This window comes from Hydra vulgaris, chromosome 04 (genome assembly GCF_038396675.1).
Source record: "Hydra vulgaris chromosome 04, alternate assembly HydraT2T_AEP".
In the NCBI taxonomy this organism is placed as follows: domain Eukaryota; kingdom Metazoa; phylum Cnidaria; class Hydrozoa; order Anthoathecata; family Hydridae; genus Hydra; species Hydra vulgaris.
Window position 1 is genome coordinate 32,937,761 of NC_088923.1, and position 24,715 is coordinate 32,962,475.

Below are 24,715 nucleotides of genomic sequence, written 5' to 3' on the forward strand. Positions count from 1 at the left end.
GAGTTACAGTTACAGAATTTCATTTTGAGATAAGCATGTTTAATATCTACTATAAAATATATAGAATCTGCATTTCTTATCAAAATATTCAGATCTCTTTTGTTCAAAATCCAAAAAAGAAAACATCAATTTATTACATTTTGTTCAATATCCAGATATTGAACAAACCAAAAGGTTATTTTGTTTTTTTTTTGTTTTTTCAGGTGCCTTAAAAATGCCTTTCAGGTGCATTTAACCAGGAAGTTCACGCCTCCTTCCTTACCGTTACGCGCAAATATGTCCAAAGCTCTATATAGCTCTATATGCTTAATATGTCCAGAGCTTTATATACGCTCAAATATGTCCAGAGAAATATGTCAAGAGATTTTAATGCGTGTTTAATTGTAGTTCGAATTCCAAATCGTCGTTAGTTTTGCTGTGTTTAATATTCAGCTATGCTAATCACTGCGTTCGGTGAGGTTGCGTGACAAGTTGTTTGATAAAAAGTTGTTGTCAATTAGTCAACACTTATATTGGATAAATCTTTAATAATTGAAAATAATGATATTATAAATGAAACTGAAACCATGAGTATGATAGAGGATATTTACAACATTGAACATGTGGAACAAAGTAATAAAACATCTACAGAGAAGAACGAAGATGGTTTAAATAAATCTAAACCTTTGATTTCAACAACGAAAAGTAAAGGAACATTAACTAAAAAAAGAAAAAGGACCCCAGAAAATTGGCAAAAAAGTATAAGGAAAACAAAAAGAGAGAGGGGAGAAGAGTATGTTGATATTAGAGGACAACTACATCCTGCAAAAAAAGGAGGCTGTAAACCGAAATACAGTCATAAATGCAGTGATTATTTTTCCAATGAAGAAAGAAATCAAATAATGAAACAATTTTGTTTAACTGTCGGATGAGAAAAAGCAACATTTTTATAGTAAGTACACCATTAGTGAACCGCTTCGAAAGTGAACATACAAAGAAAAGAGCAGAAAATCACATGTGTACAAGTATTATTTAGAACACAACAATACACGTGTGCAAGTTTGTAAATAATGTTTTTGTGGTACACTGAGCATCAGTCAACAACGTATATATTATTTTCATGAAAAAATTCAAAATCCAACAACTTCTGTACCAAGATCATCACAAAGGTCGAAATTTTAAGAAACGTACATCAAACGAAAAACTAGAAATGGTTAGAAATCACATTAAATCATTTCCTGTTGTCGAATCACATTACTGACGTGCCAAAAGTAATATTTAGATGGTAGTTTAACTTTAATAAAAATGTATGATCTGTACAAGGTTATAAATGAAAATTCTGAAAAGGAAAATCTTTACAGAAAAATCTTCAATTAGGAGTTTAATTTATCATTTTTCAAACCTAAGAAAGATAGATGTGATGAGTGCGAAGAGTATAAAATCCTTGAACAACCATTAGAGGAAAGAAAGTATCAGCAAGAATTGCACATCCAAAGAAAAATAGAAGGATTTAAGGAAAGAACGAAGGTCAGATAATTAACGGTAAAATAGTTGAAGTTTTTGATCTTGAAAATCTTTTTAACCTGTTAAAAGCTAATGTATCAAGCTTTTATTATTTTAGTAAACTTAATGATTACAATTTAACTGGTCATTGTAATATTAACAAAAGGGTATACAACAGCATATGGTCCGAATACTTAAGCGGGAGATCTGGCAATGATATTGCTAGTACAGTTGTGAGAATATTTAAAAAGTATAGTAAAAGATTCCTTATATAAGTGAAATCATTCTGTTGTCGGACAGTTGCGTTCCACAAAATAAAAATTCAATGAGTTTAGCATTACTTAATTTTAAAGTCAGAAGACAGCGGCAAGATTAAAATCATAGAGCAAAAATTTTCAGAGCCAGGAAACAGTAACTAACAAGAGATTGATACAGCACACAGAGTTATAGAGCGTTACACAAAAAAATTTAGAATTCATTCATGGCCGTCTGTACTAACAGGCCTCGTAAACGCGTTAAACGGGGCATGGGGCTGGGGGGTAATTTAATACTCTTGAGCTTATCTTGTAAGTTCTAGCGACATTTTGGTTGATTTTCAAATTAAGTAAAATATTATCTTGTTTGAATCTAAAATCTATCTAGAATGCCTAAAAAATGTTGCGTGATCAACTGTAATGGTAATTACAATAAGCAAAATAAAGAAAAAGTTTTTCGGCTTCCTTCTGAAAAAGAAGAATATAATTGTTGGATGAATGCCATTCCACAAGATAATGTACCTGACAGCCCAGATACAGTTGTTTGTCAAAGACACTTTCCACCTGGATATCCAACAGTTACCAAATTTGGCCATAAAAGGCCTCACAATCCTCCATTCAGTTTTCACATCTGTCAAGCCTAGTTTGATACCTACTTTTCCACCACCATTAAGAACAACTTTTAAAGCATCTTCATCTGCCCGGAACATTATAGCCAATAAACTTGATAGTTTTTAGCTGCTGATAAGATTTTATATTTTAAATCATTACATCAGAAGCTACAAAATAAAGAAATTGATTTTGGTGTAGTTGATGTAACTTGGTATTTTGCTGGTGAACATTTGCTAATCATTCAGTCAACAGACTTTGAAGAAAACTCTTCGATTGTCAGGTTTATTCCTAAGATTAAGAATGATCTTACTTTTGAGAGATAATTTTGTGGAGTTAAGTATAAAATTGCATCTCTATCTCAAAATAGGATTTTCATAATTGATTCTTGCTCGAAATTACAAGAAGCTATTAGTTTTTTGAATAACTTAACCAAAGGCAGAAAAATTATGAACCTTTTGCAGCTCATCAGTGACATGAGCTCTAGTACAATTGGGAAGAAAAAATACAGCACAGAGACCATTGTTAGAGCATTTGATTATTTTGCAATTTCAAGATCATTGCAAGAAAGATTAAGGGAAGATTTGAAGGGAAGATTGAACTTCCAAGTATTTCCCTCTTAACAAAGCTAACTTCAAAACTGGATTCTGCAATGGACGATATAAAGTTTTTAAACTCAGTTTTTTCAAAGCTTGACAATGAAATGCAAAAAAAGTGTATACTTTTAATTAATGAAGTCTATGTTAAATCATCACTTACTTATCATGCTGGCTCAGTCTTTGGTAAAGCAGTAAATAAACCAGACTCTTTAGCAACAACTGTTTTAAGTTTTATGTTAGTGTCACTTTATGAGGGGCCGCAATATCTGTGCAGAAATTTACCAGTTTGTGAGCATGGTTCTGAATTTCTTTTCGAACAAACTTAATTTGTTTAGAAGGAATAAAGAGCGCTGGAGGGGTACCTGTAACCCTAATATGCGACAATAATCGAGTAAACCAAGCACTATTTAAAAAGTTTGATTGTGTTGATCCATGGTTGACTAAAGACAATATACTCTTGTCATATGGCTTTACGCATTTACTTAAATCTGTTCGTAATAACTGGATCACAGAAAAAAGTCAAAAGGTACGTTATGAATATGATGGGAAAACGAAATATGCATGCTGGTATCTTAAGTTTGTTCAAACTTGAAGAAAATAGCATTGTAAAATTAGCTCATACGTGTCGTGGTTTAGTAGCCATATACTAAATTTTTGTTACAACATTCTTTTAAGTATGTAATACGAGAAAAAATGTTTGGAAAACTTCGACTAGGATCTGTAGGCACATATTTTATCAATGTGCAAAATGTCATATAAAAAGTTAAAATTCAAAGAGCAAAATTAATCCATATTGGTATAGATATTGATTCTTTATCCGCAGAAAGTGGACATAACTGCTAAAAATGTGGATACTTTCTTAATGCTAATGATATATTTGACTATTTGCCTGAGTTAGAAAAGAGTTTGCAAATAGATGCAAAAGCAGGATTAGAATATATTGCTGGATATATTGTGCGAAATGAAGTGGAAGAGCAAGAAGAAGCTAAATTTTACTATGGAGAATTTGGTGATTATACTGCAGAAGAAAATCGTGGAGGTTTGAAGATACCAAATGACAATGTTAGTCAATTTTCTCTTATATATTATTTCATGAAATTGTTAGTAAAGTCTGCCGCAAGTCACTCTGCAATGTAATGTTGATATTGAGTCTTAAATTTAATATAGAAAGAAAACATGCTATTTCACTTTTGTTAATGTTATTTTAAATGCACCCAAGGTCGTCTAAAGAGCCACAACAAAAGATTTTGAAACTTTCGAAGTAAACCTGTCGATTTTTTAACAACTTTTATGTAACATATTGTGTGTATTTTCTACTTATTATGTAATTTTGGTAAAAAAATATAACTTTATTTTATAGCTTGGGAGTTTTTCTAAAAATTGTTAAAATGCTCACTTCGACTAAATTTATTTTACGTTTTCGCACTTAAAAATAAACCTAGGTTTTTGTTGTGTAGCCACCTTGATATATTTCCCATATTTTCTATATATATGTTCAATCAATGATTATGTGACTTTTAGCACCTGATAGCTAGGGAATGTTTTGCTAGGTTTAGTTTTTGTAGATAAAGCTTTATAGCTAGGGAATGCTTTTATTATTTTTCTGTCAACTTGTTATTTGTAAATTGGTCTTATTTATTTACTAAGATAAAAAAAATAAGCTTTAATTCATGCATGCTAAATGTAAATGGTTTTTTACGAGCAAAAGTTCATGCAATCATAAACTTTTCTTTAGTTGTTTTTTGATGGCCCCCAGCCCCAGATTAACGCGTTTACGAGGCCTGTTGGTACAAACGGCCATGAAACCAGTCCAATCGGCCTGATAAGAGTATTAAAAAACACGCCTACAAAATCAAGTAATTTAAAAATCCTGCAGATGGCAACCACAGATTTTCTAGACTATCAAAAAGCAGCTACCTATATTTTCTAAAATTCCTTACACAAAAAATAAAACAAATTGTGTCCAAATAAGATGTGCTAATATCTTAATTTTAGGTAAACAAGCTTTATATTTCAATTTATTAATAATTTTAAAGTAAAGATAGTACATTAAAACATCTATACAAGCTATAAATAAAATACGAGAGAAGTATTAACCTCCTAAACTTTAACCGCGTTTTACCAACAATTTGTTTATTGGTCTGTTTAACAAACCAAGTCTAGGGTGATGAAACGCAAACCATGACAAATTTTCCAAAAATCAGAATAACTTACTTACATTTTTTTCCATTTTCATTTTCTGATTGGTCTTAAAATAATTTAAAACAAACTTTATAAAATCAAAATATAACAAAGCTAAAACACAAATAGCGCTTTAAATCGATTTAAAATATTAAACCAGCAATTGTATTCTCGTGGCAGCCATATAATTGATTTAATGTACAATTTTCAGATCAAATTGCCACTCAAGCGGATTTCATTTAGTGTCATAGTTTCTTTAAAAAGCTTCTTTTTTATACATTCTAAATAAATCGTGTATGCAGCTTCCAAATGCAAAAAAAAAACAGTTGTATTTATAATCTTTTCGGCATGTTAGGCTGGTTTTAAAAAGATTTATTTTAGTTTAGTATTAAAACAACATATCGATTTTTACTTCCATAGGTCGCCCATCCAAACGGTAGCCATTAAATAAAGCTTTTATTATTAAGAAAAATCGTGAACTTGATTGGTTTGGAGTATTAACTACTCCAGACCTACAAAAATTATTTATAATTTTATGATTGATTATGCTAAACCCTGATTATGCTTAGCCTTTATCTGAAAAATAACTAAATTGAAAAATAAATTTCTACGAACAATATTAGTTTATGACGTCAACAGTGCTAGAAAGTAATGTTAGTAAGTTATCCCAATAAAGTTTACTATAACTTCTTAATGTATTCTGTTTTTCAAGGGTCGTTTGTTTGTTGGGATTATTTTAAGAATTAATTTAAATAAACAAATGGATCTAAATGGTGAGAAATGCAAACAACAAAAAAGAAAAGATACTGACAGCACGATTAGCTTCAGCAGTTGTTTCGTAAGTAACAGTGCCACAACCTTTTGATCTTCCATCATCCATTTTCATGATATCGGCACGTACTATTTTACCTAATAACAGTTATTTATAACAAACCTTAAATTTAAAATTTTTTCAAAATTTATTAAAAAAACAAACAAACTACAACTAACCAGCTTCTCTAAACTTATCTTTTAGCTCTTGCCACCGCAAAGAAAAAGGTAGCTAAAAAAACAATAAAAATAGTTTTTACAATTTTTTTAAACATAACTTACTGAAATATAATAACTACAAAAAGTATAAGAACTACATTCACAATCCTAAATAACTCTACCCTAGTACAGTCAACACGCAGTTTAATTATCCAGCATAAAAATATTGGGCTACTAATTAAGCAAAATCAAACAAAAGAAAACTTAAGCTACATCCATATTCATTTATATTGATTAAAACCGCAAAAAAGTCACCACAAAAAAGAGTTTACCAGCTATCCACAGTTCTCAACTACTTACATTTCTTATAAATACACGAGTGCCTGTACTTCCGTATCTTCCACCACTACTGTCTCTGCGACTCGACTGACTACTACCTCCAGCATTTGAGGAAGTATTAACAGAACTGTAATTATCTCCACCTGTATTTCCTGATTGTCCATAACTGCTTGTTGAAATTCCGTAACTGCCTGTTCCACCTGATGTACCATAGTTTCCTAACGAAGAGAGACCGGACCCAGACAAACCGACGCCATTGATCAAAGAGCTTAGACCACTTAAAGAACTCTGTAAACTTGATAAACCAGCTAATGACTGGTTTGCTACACTAGTCTGACCGGCTTGAAGACCTCCATAACCAGTGCCCGATGCTGCGGTACCTAACGCAGCACTGAGACCACCCAATGCTCCTGTAAACATAACAAGAAAAAGCATGCAGAAACACCATGATCAAAAATTTAATGCATAAGTTTCTATTATGTCCACAATTACCAAATTTGTAATTTGACAAAAAATAATAACAATAATAACAATAATAATAATATTAATCAAAAACACAAAATTTTCAAATAAACAAATCAAACCAGCAAATTTATTGTCTAAAAACATACATCACAACACAATCTTATCACACAACTAACAAATTGAAATCTCATTAGAAATAGTAATCATTTTCAATTCTTATCAAACACACTTGTAACCGCAATCATGCCAGTACCACAAAACCTTATAAAAAAAGATCCAAAATTATTTTTTTAATATTCAAATAAAATACTGTAATTTTTATTTTTTTAAAGCTTAGAAAACATACTCATTTCAAACAGTTTATTTTGTAAACCAGTGTCAATTTCGAAACAGACATATAACAAGACATAATTTTGTATCCTGCCTAAATAAAGCTAGAATATTTTTTATACTGGTCTGTGTTCATATATGAACATAGCCCATTATAAAAACTATTCCAGGTTTATCCCTAGGTACCAGTTTAACTTTAATAGTACTACATAGTATTTTTTTGGAATTTAGCAACACAGTTTTTTTAACTTTTTAAAAAATGTCAGCTTCTTTATTACATTGTGTTTTCATTCAACAGCATTTTCAAAAACATTGCCCACATTTAATAAAACAATTTCTTTAATAGAAAAAATATATCAATTTCTACACCACACCACTGATGGCATTAATTTAAATTAAAGATGAGAAAATATGTACAGACACAAAAACTGACTGGTTAAAGTGGGTTGGTAGTATTAACATATAAAAGTAATCTTTTACAATGAATTTTTTTTCTTTGCTTTAATTTTTTTTTTTTAAATAAAAAAAAAACCTACTCCAAGTTAACATCAATACAAAGTTTTAAATTTTATTACAAAAATATACATTACAGTTTAAAAGTTGATTACAAAAATATAAATAATTATAAAAAAATATAAAAAATTTACATATGTAAATGTTATGAAATGCAAATGTTATGAAATGTAACCCAGCATTTGTACACATATAAAAACTAACATTCACAATTTAACAGTCAAGTCAGTTTATTTTTTTGCTTTAATAAAAACTACTTAAAATCTAGATAATACCTGCCAAAGCTAAAACCCTCAGTCGATGTACAAGTCAAGTATAATCAAAATAATGTTAATAATGACAATACATGCAAGGTTAAGAACGCAAGCATATGTGTATATATATAAATACACACAAATTATAACTCATACCTCCTAAACCACCAAGTCCAGCAAGGCCTCCACCAAGACTTCCTACACCAAGCATTGCAACTGTAGCTAAAGATTGAAGTTGAATTAATGTTTTTTGATTGATATCATTAGAATTTATACCAAGTTGACCAAGTAATTGGTGAAGACTTGCACTTCGATCCTAATAGAAGAAAGTTTTTGGTTTTAGTTATTTAATATCAAGCAAAAAGCAATTGCTGCCCCAACCCAAACCCTTGGTAATGTAGCAGTTGATGTATGTACTGAAATGCCCACAGCTTTCACCTACCTATTTTATGTATATATATAAAAAGAAGCTTTTATTTTGTACACTTATATTATGTACATAACTAAAAGGCTTTAGAATCAGTTAAAATATAAAATTACCAGTCTAACACTCATTTGTCTTCTATGAGGCCCAACCTCTGTACCGTTGAACATAGCAATAGCACTTAATGCTTCCATTGGAGTTTCAAAAACTACACTTCCAAATCCCTTAGAACGATTGTCCTCTCCTTGAGCAATATCTACACGAACGCAGTTACCAACTTTACGAAATAAATCTTTTAGCTTTTGCCATGTTAATTCATAATCAAGCTAAATTAGTACAATATTATATGGTGCATTACTTAAAGATTCTAATCATACTACATTAGGTACTATATGTTATATAATTTTTTTTTATTTCAACATTACATAATATCAATGTAACCTTATAGTTCTAAAGTTGAAATTGCATTTACTTTGAATGTATGTTGTTAACATACTTATTACTAATTTTTACTTTACATTTCATGTATATAATATTAAAAAGCATATTAAAGAATATCATACATTACTGACAAATACTGAGCTGTTGATAGATTCACCACCTTTACTATTCAGCATAGTCAAAATTTGAAGCTGATGGTTTTGAGCACCAAACAGTGCACTCAAGCCACCCAAACCTCCTCCTAAATTAAGGCCTAATGATGAAGTATTTTGTGATAACGCAAGCCGATCATTTTCTCTGTGCTTAATCGCTTGAGACTTATCTTTTTGTGTTTTAAGCTGCTCTTTGTATGTTGTGTCATCCATAATATCCTGAAAAAAAAATTATAATCTGAAAAATTAATTTAGAATACTTTTAATTTAAGTTCTTTGAGCAGATATTAATGGTAAAATATATTTTTGGGGAGCGAGACATAAGATCAGTCAGCTTTTTTTATGATGAATAAGATAACTAGGTTAACATAGCTACGAAAGCATGTAAATGTACATATTATTTAGCAGTAATAATTTTGTCCAAGTATATTCTTTTAAAGACTAAAAGTTAAAGATAAACCATAAGTAAAACTCTAACTAAAAGTAAACAATATAGAAACTAGGGGTTGACAAAAACCAGAAAACTTCAAAAAAAAAAAAAATGTTTTTTGATTTTTTTTTAAATTTAAATTTGTTTACCTGGTTTTACACCAGATAACCAAAAATTTTACTACTCTTTTACGTTTTTCCCGTTGTTGTATTTTGCTTAATTTTCCTGTTGTTGTAGGCCAAATAGTCTTCATAGTATACACCATTTTTACTTTTATTGATCATTTATTCAAGTGCGCTTTATTCCTATGAGTTATAGTAAATGAAGTCATTGATTTTTTTGTTTGTTTACATAACTTATCTTTTAAACAAACAAAAAATCAATTACGCCAGGTACTAAAACTCTTTGAAATAAAGTCAGTAGATTGCTGCGTATAATATGAAGACTATTTGGCCTAAAACAAAACAGAGAAGGTGAGCTTCAACTAAAAAATAAATTTTTTTTTTAAGAATAAAAAATTTATTCTTTTGTTTTAATCAAAAAATTTAGTCCAAATATTTTTTTTATTTTCTTTAATATGAACACAACATGTCTTGGATGTTTAAGATCCCTTTAAACTAGAATGAAAAACTTAATTTTTCATTCATTATTAGGCATTAAATTTTATCAAAATTATTTAGTTCAAATCTAATGAACTCGGAACATTTTTTTTTTTAGGCCTCCTTTTTCCTTTCTAATCCCTTTTTACAGTAACTCAATAACCTATTTTTTATTTTCATACTATTCATAATTAAATATATTATTCACAACTAAAAATTATGCATGTGATCAGTTTACAAAAAAATAAGGGGTCATCCAATAAGTACATAACGCAGGTATGGAAGGGAGGGGGCTCCCAAAAGCGTACAAACGCATACAAGAGGGAAGGGGGTATTTAAGACAGTGAGCACGTACACGGTTTGACTCCTAAACTTGATTTTATTTTTTATAAAACATTGAATTTCATGTGTAACAAATCAGAGTTGTTATTTTTTTTCTGACTTCAGTCACAAATTTTTTTAAATAATCTCTCTTTATGAAAAACGAGGAAAAAAAAATCGACTTCATTTAAAAAAAAATGATGCGTACCTACACGGATGTCAAAAGCGTAGGTTTGTACAAGGGGGTAGGGAGGTCCTAAATCAGTGGTTTGACTGCGTATGTACTTTATGGATGCTCCCTAATTTAAAAATATACTATGATTTATAATATTTAAAGTAATAAAAAAGTCAAAACTACAAAAATAAATTTGTTAACAACAAATTTTTTGCTTGTTATTTAACTATTTTACCTTGAGATAGTTGTTTAACAATCTCAAATTAAATTAATTAGACAATAACAAAAAATTAAACAACAAACAAAAATATTAAAAAAAAAAAAGTTGATAAAATACTTCAAATTAGTGGTACTTGTTTTTTCTGGATTGTTATATATATACTTATAATAATCATATTATAAGTAATTTAAAATTTAAATGTTGTTTCAACAATCTTTCAAGATTCTGTTAGTATGTAATCTATTAATAATTGGTAGTAAAAATATTGAAATAAATAAAACTAAATGCAATATCAATGTACTTTTTAAAACTATATATATTTTCATAATATTTGCGCTTTCCATGTTACTTTTTATATTGTCAAAACAAGAAATCTTTTAACTATTTTTCTATTTAGTGATGTATAATTAACGACCGGTTTTGCAGTTTTTAAGCTTGCAAAACCGACAAGTCAAACAAATTGCGCGCGTGTGTGTAAAAGAACACAAGACATTTTGGATGTAAATTTAAAATATACAACAATTGCATATTTTTATGTTTTATCATAAAAAAGAATGTTTTGGGTTTTTAAGCCAAGATTTACTATCTGCTGTTTTAAAGATAGTTATCGACAAAAAGAAGCCCAGAGATATTTTAAATCTGATATGAGCTGGAAATACAGTTGATTCTCAATAACTTTGTGTCAGTCCCTTGGACACAACGCAGGGTTTTGGACCAAAACTTCAAATCACGAACAATATTTTCAACAATTATTTTCTGTTTCAATTTTATCAAGCTTTACAAGAATTTTTTTTTACGAGATTCTTTGACGACATTCTGTTTTGATGACCTGCAGAAAGGGATGTCTAACAATGAGGTAGCTCATTGTTAAACATCCCTAGACTGTAAAAAAAATGACAAAATTTAAACAGAAAAAACTTCGTACTGGTAATTTTAAAAACTTAGACAAGGCCATATTAACATGGTTTGTCATAAAAAGAAGTCAATAAAAACTAATAAAATCAAATTGAACGAAAAGAAACTGATTTCCAAATCATTGAGATGATGTTTAAAGCATGTCATTGTCTGTTTTTTAACTGGAAAAAAAGGTCAGTTCCATCTTGATAGTTTTAAATATAAAACAGTTACGCATACACCTTACAATAAATTTTCGAACATGCGATTTAAGTGAAATTAAATTTTTCTGCTCCTATTATTAGGAATGGTACTGCTTCAAAATCAACTTCAACAATAATAACTTAAAGACATATCATTAACATGGGAGATTTTTTTCTCATTTAAACACCCTAGGAAAAAATTAAAAAATTAAAAAGATCTTCAAAGCTGATGATATTGGGCTATTTTACTAGTGCCTACAAAACAAAACTTACCATATTTCACATAAGAAATGTCTGAGGAAAAATGTAAACTCAGACTAACAGGCAAAGCAGCAGAAAGTACAATAGAAGAAAAAGTACCCAGGTTTGCTATCAGCAAATTAAAAATACAGTTTCTTTGATTACTTTATAGACTCACTTTTTTTTATTTACTTTTACTTAGCATTGACAGTCACAATTAAAAAGTCTTAAACATGTGCTACAAGAAGACCTTAAAAAATTCATGAAAATTTGGTCAATTTTAATTAGATTTTTATCATATTTATGAATCTTATATATCACCGTGGAAAACAACTGCCTGAAATGAATAAAATTGCTATTTTGACATCCCAAAATGAATTCTTACCAGCCATGTTTATATTAATATAAAAATATATAATAATTGCTGTATTTAACTGAGAACATTTTTTCTTTTTAATGTACTTATGGTCAGCTTTTTTCTTTTTTTTAAACCTTTTTACTTATTTTCTCATAAGTTTTTGTTGCAAATCTAATAAATGAATGATTTAAAGGTAAATTTTAAATTTTCTATAATAGGATTCCTAAAAATATGTTTAGTAAAATCTAGCTTTATGTAACACTAGTAATTCTTGTAGTAGTATTTTGTAAAATTCTGCTCATTAAAATCCAAGATATAAATTATTATTTAAAATTTTTGTATGTAACTAAGAACATTTTATCTACCACTGCCCTTTTTTTCATTTGATTTTTTCATAGCTTTTCCCCGCCGATGAAAAGACATTGCAATGAATGAATTACTATTTTTTTTTTCCTTTTTTATTATCGAATTGTAAAAGAAACATTTAGCATCAACCTATCTTGATGAAGGCAAATAAAGAGACAAACAATGCTTTCATTTTTCAATAGCATTCATAAAATGATTTCTTTTGGTATTAATTATTCAGTTTAAATTTTTTAAATACTGTATAAAACTTGTTTTTGTATTACAAGAAAAAAATTCAAAATTAGATTAATTGATATTATCAAACTTCTTTTTTTAATTAAATGAAAAATTAACATTAGCAGGTAAGTTAAACGTATTTGTGAGCTTAAACTTAAAAAGTATATTGATTTTATTTAAAATTATAATTTTAAAAAGAGTACGAGTTTGTTTATTTTTAAGCATTAAAAATTAACTAACTCGTATTTTGTGTGTGTTAGGTTTTAATTATGAAGAACTATTACTCATTAAAATTTAAACAAAAAGAAAACAAAATTTTTTAATCATCTAAAAAAAAAACAAAAAAAAAAAACAATTGACTTTCAATTTCATGTGTTAGCCAATTAAATTGACCGCTCGCCTTTGATTTCTTTTTTTCCACGCTGTTATATATAATTATATGCTAAAAGCCTAAACCATTAATAATATAGACTTTAAACATATTCCACGAATTAGTCTGTATTTTAGGCTTTTCATATTCACCATTAACAATCTTTGTTTATAATAAAGATCACACAACCTTTTGATTCTTTTAGAGGCTCTTTGTGCTGCAGGTTAAATATTGATCCACAACAGTCAAATGAGGGCAGACAAGAGCTGAGAATAATTTCTCAAATGAAAAAAAATCCTGATAAGATAAAAATCTTCTTTTTATTAGACCTATTATTTGTGTTGTTTTGTTGACTTGAATAATTGTGTGTTTTGAAAAAATTAACTTAAGTCTACACGAACACCTAAATCTCATTTGAAATTTATGGATTTAATAATTATTCATGTATTTTGTTCTAAAAAATATTTAGTACATGTAAAGGATTTGTAGTTGTCATATAAAGTATCATATAAAGTAAGCCCTTTTGGTTAAAAAATAAATAAAACCACATAGTCAGGCAGTACATAAAGCAAGATTTTTATTAGCAAAAGAATACACTTATACAACTATAATTTGCAGTAATTAATAAATTAAAAAATTGCTGCATATCTGGGAAACATTTACAACAAGGTCACAGACTTTTTCCCAAAGAATTAACTTTCACCATACTATTGATACACTCTTATAAAGAAATTTTGAATTGTTTCTTGTCAACAAAAAAAACCAAAATAGTCAATTTCCAAGAGCGTTAAACTTAATATTATAATAGCTGTGCTAAACTTAATATTAACAAAAATATGCACAATGCGTATGGACAAAAATTAAGCACACTCTTTAGGAAGTCCTTAGCCACTTAATTCTCAAGGTAACTTGATGGTTACCTTGGGAATTAATGATAAAGTTCTTGCCAGACTTTTTAAAATCTTTTAAAATTTATCATATCAATGTTATTTAAATTCAAAATTTGACCAAATGTATGTTTTTGAGCACTATATTTTTAATCTAAAAACATATGGAACCAGACTACCAAATAAAGTAAACTTTTGAATTATCTTTTCTTTAAGCATATCTAATAAATTACTTTTTCAGCTGTCATCTAAAAAATTAACTTAATCAAAAAAACACTAATTTTAATATATTAGTAAATTGTTTTTACACACATGCTCTAATTACCATAATAAGTTTAGCATAAAACCAGTATGTGAAACTACTACCAAACTTCAAACGACTGAAATTAGTTTTAAGCTGGTGTTTTCGATGCCCAAATTTCTCCCCTAATTTATTTGAAATTTTGTTTTCAGCTTTTCAATAAAATGATTTAGCTAAACAAAACTTTATAGAATAATTTTTTATCTTTTTTACTTTTCTAAAAAGTTTCTCTTTTAAAGTGTAAAAGTAAGAAGTAACGACCTAGTAGCCAAGCCATTAAAGAAAATTGCTTGATACCAATTAAGTAATTAACAAAAGTAGAGAGAGAAAAACTATTAAAAATATTTTAAATCTACGAATTTTACCTCACGGAGCCTTAGTTTACGACCAGCTAACTCCCCTCCATCTAGTTCTTTAATAGCCTGAGCGGCATCATCACTGTGAGAGAACTCAACAACACTACAACAAAGCAAGCAATAACTTGAATCATGCAGAACTTTTTTTAAATTATTAAATATATTAAGTTTTCTTAGTAATCTAACTTTTCAAGCAACATACCCGCATCCCTTTGAACGACCTTCACCATCTGTAAATATTTCTACATGTTCAACTGCTCCAACTATAACAAAACAATTAGACTATCATATTGCAAACAAAAACATTTCTCAGACAGGTGATACAAACAAAGTGCCTTAAGACATTTTATCATGAAGCCTTCTATAATTAAAAGTTAGAAAAAACTTTTTCCCACCAGAAAAAAATTCCAGACAACTCAGCACTAATAATTAACATACTTTAAAATACAAATGCAAATAGCAATCAATCAAAATAATTTTTCATTTTATTCTTTTTAATCAAAAGAATCAAGAAACAATTAAAAAAACTGAACTTACTCTTTTTCATAAAATCTTTAAGATTCATCCATTTTGTGTCATAATTTAGATTACTAACATAAACACGACAAGATTTGTCACGAACAGTTCTGCCAATATTGCTCCCGTTTCTATAACCACCTCCACTACGATTATCTCTGTGACGACGAGGAGACCTTGAACGTGATCGAGATCTTCTTCGCAACGGTGAACGACTTCTACTGCGCCTTCTACCAGGGCTATTACTTCTTTGAGCTGGACTATGATTTGGTGTTAAGCTTCTCTGATAATCACGACGCTCATCTTGTTCTTTTCTGTAGTCTTCAACGCCACGATTATAGGTGTCTATAAATTGTATTAAAAAATAAACAAAAATTACAAAAACTAGATTTTTTTTGGTTAATTTAATATGGCCAAGCGATAGTAAATTAATGTTGGTTAAAAAAATACTTTAAAAATAGTTAAAACCTTAAAACAAGAAATATTGATTATAGACAGTTAACTTAAGTAGTTAGTAAATTAAGTTGTATGTAGTCATGTAGTAGTAATAGTATGTAGTATGTATGTAGCCATGTAGTAAGTAAATTAAGTTGATAATTTTTTTTAAATTTGTATATTTGCATAATAATTTTTTTATGCGTAATAATTTTTTTATATGCATAATAATTTTTTTTTTAATTTGTATTTTGAATAATTAGCTTTAAAAATGAAGTTCCTGATGGAGAAAAATAAAATACACCAAAAGCTTTACATAATTATTCATTACATTATCAGAATGAAACTTATAACATTTACAATATTTCAACAGATAACATTCAATTGCCAATAAGAAAAATATGGCAATATATTGATGTTATTTTAACTGATATTTCTATTCAGAGCACTGTTAAGCAAATAGCGTGTGAATCAGATATTATATCAGAGATAAATTCAGAGGTCTATCCTAAGTAATCATCTTATTTTTCAGTTTGATGCTACAACACAAGGTGTTCATAATGATTAATGTCAGGCGATTACACAGGATCAATTTCATGGTGACATGAAATTGATCCTGTGTAATCGCTTGACATTTTTAAAAAAACCATATACATAGTGTAATTGATTTATTATTATTCAATATCAAACTAATTCTCAAATATTATTGTATACTTTTTTATTATTTTGCTGTAGCAAAACAAATAACAAGAGGTATTTCATTTGTAACTTTATTTGTCTTTTAAGAATTTTTAAAAAAATAAAAAATTTTAAAACACTTTTATATAATATTATTACAAACGTGCCAAGTTTTATTAAAAATTTCAGACTTACCAGGTTCGTCAACTTTTACAAATAAAACAGGTAAATTTGTGGCAGGTATTGGTTATTAGAATTTGATTATTAATAAGTTGTGGAGATTTTTACTTATTGACTTATATAAGCAAATCTATTTTTAATTTTAGTTTAGGACCAGTGTCATCTGGCCCTAAGAATGCCAATTAAGATATCCATAGTAAATATTTGTGTAATTATTTTAAACTCAAATATAATTTTTCTTTTTACAAAATATAGCATTGTTGTGGATAAGGTCACGCAGTTAACCAAAGGAATAATTAGATTGGTTCAATTTTTTTTGGTGGAAACCAAAACAAAAGAACCAAATAGATTTGATCTAATTATTTAAAATATTAAAATTAACCTGAAACATCCTTAAAAAAAACCGATATAAATTTTTTTAGACTTTTTCAATACTAAATTATTATATGTATTTTATATATATATATATATATATATATATATATATATATATATATAATATATATATATATATATATATATATAACATAAGCAAATAAATAATAACTAATATAATCTAAAATACTTAGTTGTTTAAATATTATTAATGCCTAAAGAAGCATATAAAACATAAAATAATTTAATAATTGCATTTTAACTAATAATATTCCAAAAAATAACTATAATACTTAAGGAATTTAAAAAAGTGTTAAGTTAAATTCAACCATCAGGCCTTCACAGTAAGATCGCACGCCATTATATGACCACCCAAATAAAAACTTTGTTTTGACAATTTGACCTTGGCTGTTTACATTTTAAAAATGCACTGAATAATAAAGATTTTATATTATTTTTATACGTTAGAAATAAATAACATTAAAACTTTTATCTTTATTAATGATTTTATATTAGCAAAACGCTTTTAAATACAAATTACTGACAATAATTTTTGTTTAAAGTATTAATGAAAAATGTATATAATTTTTTAATTTATATTATACTAACTATATAAGTATATATTTTTTATAATATTTATTATTAAAAAATTATATATTTAGTTTTATAAACAACTTTTTTAGACAACAATAGTCTCTTTAAAGGAGTTTGTAAAAAAATCAATTCACTTAATAAAAAAATCAATAAGTCAATAAACTCAAAAAGATAAAAGAAAAATTTGTTGAAAAAAAGTGACAAATGTTTTTTTGAATGTCATTACAATTAAATAACTTGGATCTTTACTGTTTCTTTATTATTGAAACATTGTTAAAATCACTAAAACTTCTTATTTAAAGTACTGAATATTAGATATAGATTTTTAATTTATTTATATATAATTATGTATTTTTTATGATAAATATAAATCTTTTTAAAGAAATAAAAAATAATAATAATAAAAAAAAACAAATAAATATGTTTAACAGATGTTGAAAAAAAAAACACAATAATTAAATTAAATTAGCATATTTATTCAACAATCATTAAAAGAAAGTTTTTGACTATCTAAAACGATTTACCATAATATTTCAAAAAATGAGTGAAGATAAAAAATTCGAAGTTTATTATTCCAAACATAATTAAAAACTTGATTTAAATAATCTTAGTGTTTTATTTTTAGATAAGTTCTTTTTATTTCTCCATTTGTTAAGATAACCTTTTTTCATGTAAAAAAAAAAAAAAAGATTTTTTTTTAATTAATTCTAGATTATTTTTTTATAGTCATAAGAAATAGATAAAGAAATGGTTTTTTTCACTATATTTTTTTGGGGCATTTTTGAAATGTTCAAATTCTTAAAAACATGTTAACAACCACGATCAAATGTCAAAACAAAGTTATTATTTGCCTGGTCATATAATGGTGTGCAATCGCATCCCTTGCTGTGAAGTCCTGATTATGCAGAATATAGTTATCTGATATTTATTCTTGTCTAATGTTAAATTTTTTATGTACATTTTATTTACGTTTATAATACAGTTTGGTTGTCTTTAAGCAAATTATATTTTATTTATATTGAAGATGCCGAAAGAAAAGGAAACGGTGACTATACAAGAACAACCAACAATCATGTTAAAATCAAGCACAAAGCATCTTGAAAAAAAAAACATCTTTTGAAAACCACTGAGGTACATATAAATAAAAATTTGGTAAAGAAAACAAAACTAAAACAATAACAATTAAAAGTTGCATAATAAAAAACAAAAATATAGGTTAATTGATCCAAAGCAATTAAAGTTTGAGATGCATCAAAAGTCCGACCTGCATCAAAACTTAGACAAAAACTTCCAATGTTGTATGAAAAAGGGTTACAAATAAAATTTCTCAAAGAGTGTTTAGAAGTAACAGATTTCTACTCTTAAATTCAGTCTTTTAAGTTACTCTAACTATTAACTACTACTCCTAAATTCAGTCTTTTACAGGAAGGAATGCAATCGCACATTTTTATATGACCACATATGTAATTCTTTCATTTTGCTGAACTGTCCACAGCTTTTAAAATAGAATAATTTTCACACATTTTTAAAATGGCACTTAAAAAGGGAAAGTAAACAAAATAAAAAATTAAAAAAAAATAAAAAAAACTATTTTATTTCTTCTGTAATAACATTGCTTAATAACTTTTATTACTTTTTTATTAACATTTTTGTAAACATAATTTTAAAAATGTTCATTATATTGACACATGTTTCTCAAATAGATAGAATGTTGTAGATTTTTTATTTTTGTTTAATTATTTAGACATATCTGTTTTGTTCCCTCACTTGTATCATTTAGTAAAAAAATAAAAAACAAAAACAGTATAAAAAAAAAAAAAAAAGTGATAAATCTTGTATTTTAGTAAGAGGTTTATATAAAACGGCATTGAATTTTTACATAAAAAGGTATGCTATAAACCCCATGTGTAATAAAATAATTAATTTTAAAACTGTGAAATGCAAAAATTATCATACAGTGAAAGACTGAAACTAGTTAATCATTTCTAATTGGCATTCATTCTAAGATTTATCTAAAAACTTAATGATAATAATCATATAAATTAAGTTATGTGGAAATTTAAACTAAAAAATGCGGAAATATAAATTAAAAAAATCAAAATAATTAAATGAATTAAAATAAATCCTGTAATTGTAAATTAAATGGTAAACTAAATTTCCTCATAATTTAATTTATATTTGCACATCTGTAAAAAGCAATTTCAAAACTGAAGACCATCTTTTCATAAATTTATTACAGTAAGTTTATTAATAAAAATTCTCTAAAATAATTTTGCCTACAGATCTTATGGATTGTAACTGGATGGAAAAATTTTATTGACTTGATACTTTAAATAATAAATTAATTAATAAAAAAATAAAACTATAAATAAACAAAATAGTTGAATGTAATTTTTTTTGTTTATTTATAAGATTGATTTTTCAAAACAAACAAAAAAATCAAAGAGGTCATTTACTAAAACTCTTAGGAATAAAACGCGCTTGAATAAATGGATGACTTAGCACCAAACCAGCCTATACAAGAAATATGTTGAAATGAGATAATTAGACTCGAAGTTTTAAAAAAAAGCCACTAAACCAAAAAATAATTTAAAGTAATTGCAGTTCAGTGCACCCAAAAATTTTAAGTATAGTATATTGGTGTTTGCAAAGTAACACAACATATATCATTCTTTAATATAAACTAATTTTTTTCAACTTTGTTGTATAGGCTGGTTTGGCGCTTAACCATCTAAATGATCAAATCAGTAGATTGCGGCGTATATTATGAAGACTATATGGCCTACTCCAAAACAGAAAAGGCGAGCTTTAAATAAAACAAAAAAGCTACTTTTTCTTGTTATGCAATAATTCTTTTGTTTTATTCAAATTTTTTTTAGCCAAAACATTTTTTTTATAATTCTCTTTAACATAAACACAACAAGTGTTGGCAGTTTGGGATCCTTTTAAGCTAATTTACGCTGCAATTTTTATTAAACTTAATGTGCTTAAAAATCAAAGTGGTTTAAAATTAAATTAAATTGCAAAGCAGTACTTTGAAAAATACGCTAATGTCGCAATTTAACTTTTAATGATGTAAATACGTAAGCTTTGTTGTTAAATGTATCACTCTCTTTCATTATGCAATGAAATCTCATAACAAGGCATGAAATAGTTGTTTGTAGTAAATAATTGAGTTTTGTTAGAGTTAAAATGCACAAGCCACTGCAAGCCCCAAGCTGTTACAGAAGTGAGATCAGATTCAAATAATCTGTTCTAAGCAATCAAAAAAAGAAGACTTTTTTTGTCAAGATAGGAATATAAGAGTCTTTTTTAGGAAGATCATTAATGTAGATGAGAAACATACAGCACCAAGGATAGAACTTTAAGGCATCCCATAATTAACTGGAAATGAACAAGAGAGTTAGCCTTCCAGGATGACTTTAATACCTTAGTTAGAAAGAAATGATCGGTAAATCTTAAAAAATTTCCTAGACACACTATACTTTCTACAACCAGTCCTTAAAGTCAAAGATGCAATTAAAACTCTGCAATTAAAGCCAATGAAGTGTTTGTAAGGTCATGCCCCACAGATGATCAATGAAAAACATGTGTACAATATTTCATATCAGCTGATCAACAATCCGAAATGTGAGACCTGAATTAAATTCTTTGCACCAAAATCTACTTTCCCATTTAATATCACACACAAGCTAACAAGAATATTTATTAAAATGCTGGAAAAATCACTCTTAATGAAACTGAGTAGCTGATTGTAACAAAAAACTTCAGCATGCAGTGCTTCAACAACCACTAAATTGAGTTTTAAAATTGATCGTGATTAGCAGCCGTAACAGCTGAATAAAAAAAAAATTCAAGAGTGGTAGAAAGTAATGAAGTTTCAGTACCCTATCTATACATGAAAATACCTATAAATATCAGCAATTTTATCTACTGCTAGTGTGTCACTGCCAGAAAAGCATTGGCGGTTGAAAATATTGAGAAGAGTATTTATTTAAAAGAAAAAAAAAGTTTTGTTTGGTGTTTTTAAAAATATGCCATTCTAAACTTATGAAATAAATTATCTCTAAAACATTGTTTTGGTTTTAGTAACCAAAACCAAACTGATCATAAAATTTTTTAAACTGAACCAAAATCAATAAAATCAAGTAAATTAAGTTGGCGCTACTGTAGTTCCCTCCACCCCTTTTGTTGCTAGTATTGTTGAATACTTGCTATACTTTTTTACGCAGTTTTTAATGATCTTGAAATCTTAAATTTAATTGGTGCTACTGCAGCCCTTCTTTTTTATTGTTGATTATAATAAAGAATTTTATGCTGATTAAAAATCGTATAAAAACATAGGTCTGAAAATAAACAGAAGTACTTTAATTTGATGTTGAAGTTTAAAAAATTACACTTAAAAAAGCTAATACTCTCCATTTTTAAAAAATGTTTTACACAAAAATTAATATTTACAAATTAATCATTTAGAAAATTTTTTTTTAATTATGTGACCCGGTTATTATTGACATAAAAACGAAATTTTATATAATTAAATGTTTTTATGAATACATATTTTGAATTAATTTTTCGAAAATTAATTTAAGATATTGCTTTTTAGACATACATAAATCGACTGACTAATAGAGATTGGCACAATTAAGGGTGAAATGCAAGAAGCAAACTTGAGTCAAGTTCGACTTGAACTTGACATTGTAACCAATAGCGGCAGAGTATGGGTTTTCCCCTCAAAAATACTCTGCCGCTATTGGTTACAATGTAAAGTTCAAGTCAAACTTGACTCAAGTTCACTTCTTGCATTCCACCCTAAATATACATGCATCGACTCACAAATAGGGATTGGCGCAATTAAACATACATAGTTTGGGACAGAGTTAGGGCCTGAGATCAATAAGAAATTGATGCGCTATGCACTTTAAAACATTTTGCTTTAAATTGTTGATAAAAACCAGTCTTTTTTAAAGTTATCTTTTTTAAAGGAATTTAATTATAACTGAGTATAAAAAAGATTGAGAATATTAGCATTTTTTAGTGTAATTTTTTAAACTTCAAAATCGAATTAGACCACTTTGCAGTAGCCCCAATTAAATTTAAGATTTCAAATCAAGATCATTAAAAACTGCGTAAAAAAATATAGCAAGTAATCAACAATATTAGCATCTTTGGTCTACTTCTCAAAAATTTAAGTATATAAGGAAAGAACTTTATTTTATTCATAACCCATTTTAAACTTCTAAGTCAGCATATCTCTATTTTAGTCAGCATATCTCTTAGTTCTTAGTCAGCATACCTCTATCATATTTAATAAACAAACTAGGTAAAGAGGGAGGTTATGCAGTAGCACCGAAGGGATTGACTTTGAAGAATGGACTTTTAATGGAGTACAAAAAAAACTAATCGCTTTCATGCGACCGAAAAAAATTTTTTTTTTTTTTATAAACTCCCAAGATTTTATTTAAAATGTTAACTACTGACATTATTTACATCATATATTTTAACCTGGTTGGAAATAGATAGCAGTATCATAATCTTTATCAGATTATGATACTACTATCTATTTCCAACCAGGAAATATATAGCAGTATCATAATCTGATAAAACTTTACAACATAACAAGAAATTAAATTATGTAATTTAAAACTTTTTAAAGAAAAATGGTTATATACCATCCAAAGGTGTCATAGGTGCATCAGTTGCCATTTCTTTAGACGCTTTTGAGAGTGCTCAAAATGGTCGCGATACCGGCTCCTTCAATAGAAAGTAATTTCGAAGTTAATATTTCGTAGCTTTTTCGTGCAGCGTAAAATGATATAAACGGTTTGGAAGCCAAGATACAAGTATAATGAGTATAACACTAGTAAGTAATAAATTTTTGTACCAAATTTATATTTAAAAAATGTTATTATTTATAAATTTAAGTTTGTACTTCTTTTGTTTTAAATTTAAACAATAATTGATTGTTTTGTTATTTTTTTTAAATAAAACTTACCTCCGTGCTAGTTAATAAATGATTTACGCTAATATGGCTTCTTGAGTTACGCATAATAATAATGCTATTTTACCTATCTTTACTAAACTTCTAGAATATCTAATCTTACTTATATGTAAGGCCGGCGCGAAGGGGGTATGACACTTCAATGATAAATCAATGATATTTTCAATGTTATGCATAATAATAATGTTATTTTACCTACTTTTACTAAATTTCTAGAATATCTAATCTTACTTATATATGTGGCCTGCGCGAAGGGGGTGTGACACTTCAATGACGAATCAATGATATTTTCGTTCATTTAGTCGGCAAATTCGACCCTTACAGACAAGTCAGTTGGAAAATGTCGACTCGGCTTTTTTTTTTCTTTTTTTTAGTCGGGAAAAGTTGTAAAGACACTCCCCCCCCCCCCCCAACGTGACACCTACTCGCGCCGGTATAGCAGTCTAAAATTACTCCCGTCAATAAATATTCCCGGAGTATTTATTTCTTACGAAATATGTACTCCGGGAGTATTTATATCCTAGGAAATAAATACTCAAGGGACTATTTATTTTTTAGGATATAAATACTCCTCCAGATATAAGTACTCTCTTAAAGTTGAATTTGAAATATATAAATAAATATAACATTGAATTTGAGGTGGCGCGTCGCATCTTTCTGATGCGTACTGATTAAATAATTATTAGCGTAACAACATTGGTTAAAAATCAAATGGTTTTACAATATTTTTACCTTGAAAAGCGGCTGTATTTTTTGTTATTTTACTCCCTTTAAAGTTTTAAAAAATATTATTAAAAATACCGTGGCACCTCCAAATTTTATCAAGAGGATACTTTTTCTTTTTATTTGTACAGTTTTTTTTTTGGTAATTGACTCTTCGCCCCCCCCCCCCTCCTTCTAAAAAACACGCCTTGACCCTTTTTAGCTCATTTTATTGGTTTTCCCGTTGTTCATTTTTTATTTTTATTTTAAACACTTTTATCGTGTAGTA

At 27.7% G+C, this 24,715-nt stretch overlaps 1 protein-coding gene across 1 annotated transcript; it reads right to left on the reverse strand.

Annotated features, from left to right (window-relative positions):
• Nucleotides 1-5,133: 5,133 nt before the first annotated feature.
• On the reverse strand, nt 5,134-23,543 carry LOC100214317 (myelin expression factor 2). Its single transcript, XM_065796115.1, has 11 exons — nt 23,396-23,543; nt 15,486-15,809; nt 15,151-15,211; nt 14,958-15,051; nt 8,983-9,231; nt 8,536-8,745; nt 8,152-8,311; nt 6,455-6,843; nt 6,116-6,167; nt 5,933-6,034; nt 5,134-5,578 (listed from the first exon to the last, which is right to left on the reverse strand). The coding sequence occupies exons 1-11, from the start codon at nt 23,427-23,429 to the stop codon at nt 5,514-5,516; spliced, it is 1,740 nt and encodes a 579-aa protein (XP_065652187.1). The 5' UTR covers nt 23,430-23,543; the 3' UTR covers nt 5,134-5,513.
• Nucleotides 23,544-24,715: the final 1,172 nt, after the last annotated feature.

Coding starts and splice junctions, on each gene's coding strand:
- LOC100214317 (XM_065796115.1), bottom strand. CDS start 23,429: ATGGCAACTGATGCACCTATGACACCTTTGGATG. Junction 9,232..14,957: donor GTAAACTAAGGCTCCGTGAG/GTAAAATTCGTA, acceptor TTTTTTTTTCAG/GATATTATGGATGACACAAC. Junction 6,844..8,151: donor TGGACTTGGTGGTTTAGGAG/GTATGAGTTATA, acceptor TTATGTTTACAG/GAGCATTGGGTGGTCTCAGT.